The sequence below is a fragment of the Fonsecaea multimorphosa genome (assembly GCF_000836435.1).
Source record: "Fonsecaea multimorphosa CBS 102226 unplaced genomic scaffold supercont1.58, whole genome shotgun sequence".
In the NCBI taxonomy this organism is placed as follows: domain Eukaryota; kingdom Fungi; phylum Ascomycota; class Eurotiomycetes; order Chaetothyriales; family Herpotrichiellaceae; genus Fonsecaea; species Fonsecaea multimorphosa.
In genome coordinates, this window is record NW_015971692.1 from 4310 (window position 1) to 12981 (window position 8672).

Consider the following 8672-nt stretch of genomic DNA (forward strand, 5'->3'; position numbering starts at 1 on the left):
CTTCCCAATCCCTCGAAGCCGGCAGTTGCATACTCAAGCGCTTAGGTACGAGGTCCTTTGACCCAAACGTTAGAAGCAGACACAACTCACGGTTTTATTGGATGAGCCCTGCGCGCTGGTGTTTCATTCTGCAGGCGCGGTCGTAGAGTTGGCAATGAGGTATGTGGCCATCCCATACCATCCCAGCATAGATAATGGCTGCTTGCACCGCCATTGACGAGCAACAGAGGACACGCTTGATGTCTACCTACCGCCTGACAAGGATGGTCGCCATAGCCGCCGCACAGGCAACTATGACCAGTCTATCAACCGGTGAGACATTCAAGGTTTGAAGAACAGTGCCTGCCAACACCAGGCCAATGATTTGCCTTTGGCACTTCCGGACTCGTTGTCGGTATAGCTTCGGGCGAAATGGTTGGCTTTAAATGAGCGACAATGCCAATCCTTCAGTTTCGTAAGAGGCACGAACCCGCGGATCTGACCACCAGCATTCCAGATGCGTACAAGGAGCGATACAGTAGTCGTTGTCTGCACAAGTGTTGGTCACCCTCGATCTCCATGTTGAGAATATCATCTCTTGCCACGCGTTTCCTTACTCAACATGCTGCACTCCACAACCTAAGGGCTTCTTGGTGTTTGTTCTCTCGTTCGCCTGCCTTTCTAAACTTACCATACAAGGTTGCCATTATTGCTCTTACGTAGAAGAGTCCACTTTCAGGCGCAGGCGCAAAGCTCTCGTGGACACAAGACCCCATGGGCTGACGATGAGACCGCTGACCCAAACATGGTTCGGGGTATGACGTCCAGTGCAAACCGCGTAGACTTTTGCTAACAACAGAGGCAGACTGCGAATTCTCACCCGCTGATCCAGATCAGAAATGCGGGACAAAAAGGCCTCGGCGTCTTTGCCAACGTCAATATTCCTCGAGGCACACGAATTGTCGCGGAAGCCCCGCTAATGAAATCTGACCGAGCCGGGGACTCCATGACAATCTGGAAAGCTTTCAGCAAACTCATGCCTGTGGAAAAGGAGAAGTACCTCGAATTGCACCACCTGGAATGTGACATGGAGTACGAGCTCATGAATCCCGCTCTGGGGAAGAATCGACAGAGACACCCGGATGGCAAAAGTGCTTGCGATCTATCGGTTAAACAAAAGTACTTGCCATACGGGAACAATTGTGGTGTCCTACCTCCCTTCCCGGTTCAATCACTCATGTCTTCCAAACACAAAATGCGCCGAGAATCCGAATTTGGGCGACGGTGTTCTGACCATTCATGCCGTGAGGGATCATTAAAGAAGGCGAAGAGAGCTCGCATATTCATATGTGCCTGACTTCCTTCGGCCGAAGGATCAGCGCCAGGAGACGGACGCTCTACTGGCAAGGTGGCTTTTCATGTCTTTGTGAGGCCGTGTTCGGATTCTCATTTCGCGACGTCGATGGATCAGAAAAGACAGGAACTCTCCAGACTTGCCCCAACGAGTATCCAACCATGAGCAATATCCTCGGACAAAGAAAGTACCTTGAAGGATTTTGAGCAAGATGGAGGCATTGCAAAAGGATCTTGGTCTGCCACGAAGCTCTCGGTCTCACGTAAGCGCGAATCACACTTCTATCCATGGTTCAAGGATGCTAAATTTCCTCGAGTTATGAGCATGCCGCTCGCTACTGCTGTTGCTCGCTTGCAGGACAGTCAATTAACGCTTGAGTGGGCTACGAAGACGTTGGCGAACAATAGGGTGTGTCTTGGAAATGATCATCCGATTTGCGAAGACTTGGTCGAGATGGTCGGCCTGTTGAATTCAGCACCTGCAGTCAGAGCATCAGGCCCCCTTTCCAAGCGCCGTGGCTGAATTTTATTCTTAGAGGAGGATGCGTATCGAATTCGAAAGAGATATTCCTTCTGTATAATGGAAATCAGAGTCTCCCGGGGAAATCTCAGCCAACTCTATCTCGCCTTCCGAGGCTGGATCCATCATTATGCCGTGCGATCAAGGGGGAATCTATATCCCGTGTCACTTCTTAGTCTGCCGCTTGATCGTAGCCCTCCTCTATAGCTCCTGGTGACCCGTGCCGCTTTCTAAACAGCTCTTCGCAACGCTGCTCGTAGTTCTCCGCCGATAAGATTCTCCATGGAGATTAAGGATGACTTCTGCGAGACTAGATGAGGCCTGAGTCTACTACTTAGCCTCCGCTGTCTCCTAGGCCTCCCCGGCTTCTCTAGCCTTCTAAGTCTCCTTCGTTGTGTGCGGCGAGATCGTTTTGCAGGGAGGCTCGCGTCGAGACGAGTGGTGGACTTGGTAGATGGCCAAGATCGTTTTCGAGTTTGTGTTTCTTGGATGGCAACATCAGGATCGGATCTGCGCTGGCTCCGACATGAACCAAAAAAAATAAATCAATTACCCCCCGTTTTACGGCTTCGGCCTGGGGGTAGAATGGTGCCGTTTTCCTGTAGTCATTCCATCAACGCTGCAGGATATGATGCTCGCTGATCCCGGGTAAGGGGACAGAGTTCCTGCCTGCTCACCACACAGAGCCGCACACGGTGCCGCGGCCGCCACTCTCCCTCCGGAACATATTCATCCGCGACCCAAGTCGACGAAACATTGCGCATTGAAGCTGTATCCGTTCCATTTGGTCTCGGCTCGGCTGTATTCTCTTACGTGCTCCTCATTGACGGCTGGAAATTCTGCGTGCACATACCTATCGATCCGCACATTTGGGTCCCTCCCTCATACCGGCTGTTGCTGTGCTCGTCTACTGTGCTGATCAGACAATCGTTTCTTGGAGGATGTCGCATCCCATCCTTGAGTTTGGCTCTGTCGACAGGTTGCGAATAATAAGTTCTAACCGACCGACTGCCTCCATTTACCCATTCCTTGCCTTCACAGGACCTCCGCCATCGCCGCCTCCCATGGCCACGCATGCAGCGCCACGGACTTTCCGGTGCTCATGAAGCACCTTGCTGGTCCTTGGGCACGAACTGAGTAAGGAACTCATCTTCGTAAAGGTCCTGGGCTGACGGCCTCTCTTCCGGAAGCCAACGAAAAATTTTGCGAGCGAGGGCTAGGAGCAGTTCCTTGTCCTTGCCCTCCAGACGTGTCTCACGCGACTCAAGAGTCTGGTCGGGAATAGGTGTCGCAGCAATCCAGTTGCCTTTGATCGTTAATGAGGCTATTCCAAGCGATATAGAGACACTACCAATTCTAGAACCGGGAAGCCTTACCTTCTGAGTCCCAGTACTGACGACATCGATCGCTGCGATGCAAAAACTGCTTCAGAGGGGGTCCCATGAGAGAGACCATCTCAGCAAAGTGGAGCTCATCGTTCAAATGGCCGTCCTTGACGGCACAGAAGAGATTGCCGCTTTCGAACAGGCTCCAGATCTACCCATGTGTCAAAAGCGACACATGAAATGAACCTTGGGGCGTTCTGATACGTACCATGACTCCAACAGACCAGATGTCTATCTTCGAGTCCCATTCTATACCAGCGATAATCTCAGGCGCTCGAAAAACCCCCGGCATGACGTCGCCAGAGTACTTTTGCCCCGGATCTCCCAAGCGAGCAGCGCCGAAATCGGTAATAACTGGCGGATTGTAGGTCGTTGGCATGGTATAAGAAAGATAGATGGTGCGATCCGCTAAAACCTTACGCGGCGATGGGCTAGCCAGTTCGGCCTGCTCGACTTTAGACGTCGCAATAGCGTCGGCCCCGACTAGGATGTTGTTGGGCGATAGGTCTAGGATACTTGTTAACTAACACGCTGCGATGTGGCCAGAGAAGGGGACAGACCTGTATGCACTACCCCCGCCTGGTGCAAGAAGTCTAGGCCCGTCACAATCATGAACAAAACTTTCTGCAAGAGTGTCTTTTCAAGAGCCCTGTTCTCGAACAAATCTCTCAAATTGGTCAAGGTAACGCCTAGTGTCTCGAAAACCAGACATTGGTGAAATCCATAAGGACCTCTGATACGGAAGTCGTCCAGCGACCCGCGCAGCCTTTCCTTACCAGGGTGCTCCGCGTTGATAGACTTGATATGGTGAGAAATGGCCAATTCCTGGGTATCATCTTCTCCGACGATGCAGACCTTGAGAGTGACCAGGGCGTTTTCACTCGATAGCAGTCAGCAGGATGCGACGGAAACGCGGGGCACCAAAGTTGACTTACTGCAGATCCCGGCAAAGCCAGACGGTAGAGGCCGTGCCAAAGCCCAACTTTGCGACGACCTGGTACCTCGACTCGAAGACCTCGCCCAGTCGGACGGGATAGAAGTTTTCAGCTTTGTAGCCAACGAGTCTCTCCTCCTCGAACTTCTCATGCTTCGGGAGGGCGACGAAGCCGTCACTCGGAAAGGTGCGAGGCTGAATAGACATCCTCCGTGCGGAGCTGGCCATCCACACCTGTTCAAGTCGCCTGGTGAGTCGAGGAGTAATCAGGTAGTTCCAGGGTACGGTCGGAGACCAGGAATGTAGTTGGGGCCTTGTTACACGTGGAAAGGCCAACGCCATCATCGTGGTGGTTAGGAGGGCAGGCAGTCGGATGTGAAGGGTTGGAAAAGAGCGACTGGACGGGTTCTGCCGTAGGCGGCTCGACAGCCTTCACCCCATCTTGACGACCAATCAGGTGAACTCGAGGCCCAAGCTTGATCCCCCCTTGAGTTGCCGCCGAAGCCACCCAATGTTCTGTAGAACCAACTGAATGGATTGATTAACTAACTAGCAACTACTGAAGGTGGAGAGACTACCTATGGTGGCAATAAGTGCCGTAGTGTCACTCGCCTAACCTGCCTCGCTAGGTAGCTAGGTAGGTACCTAGTCGGGACCAAAGACTGCTGGCCAAGACTTACACCCACAGCTCCAGAACTTGAATGTTGAAATTAGTCGAATGTGCCTCGGCTCACTCCCAGTCACGTGCCAGTGCCAATCAACACCTTTCAGTGCTTCCACGACGCGAGCTCAAGGGACCCTGCGAGGGAAGTCCGTCGGCGGCGTCACGATGGCAGCAATGCCTCCTCCCGCACCGGCTTCATCGTGTTTTCATCCTTTGAAAGACCATTTGAACATGTATCCCCTCAGACTGTATCCCAAATGCCCGGATGAGAGCGTCACGCATTTCTCGAGCAACAATGGACACTGGACATTGGCCAAGGGCCCTCTCAAAGGTATAGATACCTGGATAGGTTGAAGCCACTCGTCACCTTGGACGACCACCACACCTCTACCATCGCCCATGAAAGTTGACCTTCTCTATTCACTTGCGAAGGGTCCTGACGAGATTTGTCAAATTTGTCAGAATTGAGCCATGGCCTCTCGTGAAAATATTCTCAAACACAAGACACCGACTCTCCCGCCAACTTGGTCCCCCGAAGTGGAGTTCTTGGTCCCAGCCCCTAGGTACTAGTTAGTACTCCAGGAAATTTGAGCTTCATTCCAAAACTTCAATATCACCGCGGCTGCCTCTACAGCAATGTGGTTTACCGGCCCCCTAACAGAGGCTACCATCGCCCGTGATCTTGAGAGAGTCGATCACGTCCTAAACCTTACGTCCAACAGCACAGAACATAAGGTGGCTTGCGACCGATTCCACGCCCTTCAGATTGCGGTCGAGAATGATTCTCTGCTGATTGTGCATCTTCTCCTATCAAGAGGGGTTCAGCCTTCTACCTTCGACTTCTCCGTCGCAGTCCAAAATCGCTCGTACGCGATACTCGAACTGATGTTGGCCAACGGCCTTGATATCAAAGCAGCCTCCCAAGCTCAACCCTCTTCATTTTGGACGTGAGTTTCCCTCTCTCACGCCCTTGAGCAACAAGTGGCTCTAACACCCCTGGCAGCGGTGCTTTTGCTGATCCAGAACTTGTCCGGTGGCTCGTTGCACATCGTGCCGATCTCAATGCCCCGGACGAATTCGGCTGTACCCCCTTCTCGATCGCTGCCCAGTCCACTCCCCTGGAGACGCTCATCCTGCTGCTCGAACTGGGTGCAGCGGCCGACCAGGGCTATCCTCTGCACTCTGCCATCGAGAACAATCGTGAAGAGGGGGTTGTTCAACTCCTCTTAAACAATGGTGCATCACCCAATGCCATTGAATTCGAAGGCAAACCCAAAGCGTTTTATGACATTGTGAACGGGGTTGGAACTCCGCTCCACGTGGCGTATCGCCAGGGTAACGACAAACTTGTCCAACTCCTCCACAAGCATGGCGCCGCTGAAAACATCAAGGATACCAAAGGCAGGCTGCCGTGCCAGGTCAGGGATGCCCGTCCTATCAGCGCATCTCTCTGATGTCAAGCGCGATGTTGAATTAGCTCTCAATTTCTAGAGAGAAACGTTGATTGCCTCACTTGAAACTATGGGCTCCGTTGAACGCGACAGCACCATTCAGGAACCACGAACCTCAGACCACCCTGCGCGTCCACTATCGCGAGGACATTCAGTCATCATTATACTCACGCAACTGTCGCTGTTCAGACAGAGCCAAACCTTTTAGGGAGCTCCTCTGGTACCCAAGTGGCCGGATTTGGCCATGTCGTAGCTGCGATGTGGCTGTCCGTGGGTGAGGTCTGCGTGGAGATGGCGAGGGCATTTTCCACGCAGATCCACGCCGTCCTTGGGGGAGGAGAAACCGATCGACAGGTGAGGCGGTCCATGAGGCGACACTGCAGGTCTGGTCGAGATGGAGGAGATACCCATTGTGGTGGGCACCCTACGTCCATGTTGGCGCATGACTTGAGTCGGTTGGTCGCCTTTCTGTCTTGGTGAAATGCGTCGGTAGGGAATGGAATGTTGTCGCCATTACAGCCATCGTTGCGGGTTCTGCCGCGGAGTACCTCTTCAATCTTTGGAGGATGATACAAAAGCGAAAGCGAAGACTTTCTTGAAGTTCTGGTCTCGTTGGCCAGAGCACATTTCCGCAAAAATCCTCTCTCGTTGGGCCAAACCCTCCATGCATCGATGGGTCCCGGAAGTGAGTCCATTTTTTGTACGGCACAGGGCCTTTCACCAGCGCGGTCAAGGTCTTCGATCCATTCACTCCAGAGAAGGAACGCCAGCAATTGAACGTCTAGGGAAAGTGGTCCTGTTTGCAGCTCCGAGAACGGCTGTTCAACACGTTTGGGACGCAAAGGGTTGAGGAGTTCAGCTACTGTATCATTCAACGTCATGTGCTGCATATTCATGCTGAAGACGACACACGTGGATAAGCGCAGCCTTCCGTCAGCTTCTGCTATAGAGGGGACTGGATTGCTATCGACGTGGGAAAAATCAGGCAATGTGTACGCCCTCGATGCGCGACGAGTGGTGAAAAGATACGAGGGCGACAACGAACGACGAGATTCGTGCCGAGCGGGATGTTTTACGACCGCCTGGGCCGCCATGCCAAAATTGCGGAATTTCTAGGCGCACTGGATGACGGTTCCATCGTCCTCGAGCGCGGACAAGTCCCTTCGGGCTCGACTCTCCGAGCAAACGAGCGCTCGTGCCCATTCCCTTGCGCACAAAATATCGCTGGGTCAAACAGGCGGCTACGGGGCTACAACACCTCCACGACCACACCGTCATCCAGGCTGAACGTGGGATGTCGAAACATGATCATCGCCCACGACGGCAATTTGAAACTCATCGACTTCGAAAGGCTGCAGCATTGATGGGGAAGGGCCGACTTCCCTCGTACGAGTGGTTTAGCTACAAGCCATCCACGCCGCGCGCCGCCACGGTGCAGACCGACATCTTTGCCCTGGGTTGTGTCATCTACGAAAATTGTGACCGGCAGGCCCCCATACCATGAAGTTGAAGCGAATGAAAGACGCACGAGAGCGCGTCGAGCGTCTCTACGAAAGCTAACCAATTTCCCGATGTGGCCGATCTGCCCATGGGAGCCTTGATGCTGGATTGCTGGCTTGGGAAATTGAAGTCGATGCGTGAGGTTGTCGAGAGGGTTGAACTGCTCAGCCAGTCTACCACCAGGTCACGGTATATTATGAGCTGGTGGAGAATGATGACCGTGTAATGCCGGCCAAAAGTGGGCGGTTGCAACGCAGCGAAGAGGGACCCTGAAAGCGATGGTCAAAGTAACCACGGTCGGTCCAGGATATGGAAAGGAATCGGTTGGCTTAGGGTAACATGGTACACAATGGTCCAGGAGTTAGGCGTGACACCGGAGAGCCAAAAAAGCGATATCTCTATCGAGCCCTTGACAACATCTCTCAAATGGTGAGAGAGCAGCAAAACTGGGCTTGGTTTTAACTATACGAGTCGATGTCTCGAAGTAATGATTGGCTATCCAGTAACATCAACCTATACCGACTTGCCAGACCACCATTGAGCTTGACAACTGCCCGTCATCTGGCGCCCTGATTGAACCCAATGAACGTTCCGCCATCGATGCACTCCGGGTTCAAGCCATCACTCCCATCTCAGCACAGCGATATCTGGACATGTTCGGCATGACCTTTAGATCCAGCGGGCTTTCACCTCAACAGTCATCGGACCAGCAGGTTGTCTCTGAGGTATGGCATTGATAGTGGTAGGAAGGTTGTGCAGGCGGCCATCGGCACCAAAGCGAGCGAAGGTCTACTTTGTTGAGCCTCGAGCAGCCGCAGACTTGTAAGGCATTCGGTCAGCTTGGCATGACAAGATATCCCGGGCGTCCATCGGCACCAAAGCGAGC

General features: G+C 53.0%; 3 protein-coding genes across 3 annotated transcripts; 2 read left to right on the plus strand and 1 right to left on the minus strand.

Annotated features, from left to right (window-relative positions):
- Nucleotides 1-764: 764 nt before the first annotated feature.
- Z520_12397 (uncharacterized protein) lies at nucleotides 765-2145 on the plus strand (the record flags this gene model as incomplete). Its single annotated transcript, XM_016782883.1, has 3 exons — nucleotides 765-794; nucleotides 845-1147; nucleotides 2113-2145. The coding sequence occupies 3 exons, from the start codon at nucleotides 765-767 to the stop codon at nucleotides 2143-2145; spliced, it is 366 nt and encodes a 121-aa protein (XP_016626015.1).
- An 807-nt stretch (nucleotides 2146-2952) lies between these two features.
- Z520_12398 (uncharacterized protein) lies at nucleotides 2953-4378 on the minus strand (the record flags this gene model as incomplete). Its single annotated transcript, XM_016782884.1, has 5 exons — nucleotides 2953-3158; nucleotides 3229-3388; nucleotides 3446-3744; nucleotides 3798-4117; nucleotides 4173-4378. 5 exons carry the CDS (start codon nucleotides 4376-4378, stop codon nucleotides 2953-2955), a joined length of 1191 nt encoding a protein of 396 aa, XP_016626016.1.
- Nucleotides 4379-5471: 1093 nt separating this feature from the next.
- Z520_12399 (uncharacterized protein) lies at nucleotides 5472-6289 on the plus strand (the record flags this gene model as incomplete). The annotated part of the gene is made up of 2 exons (XM_016782885.1): nucleotides 5472-5782; nucleotides 5839-6289. 2 exons carry the CDS (start codon nucleotides 5472-5474, stop codon nucleotides 6287-6289), a joined length of 762 nt encoding a protein of 253 aa, XP_016626017.1.
- Nucleotides 6290-8672: the final 2383 nt, after the last annotated feature.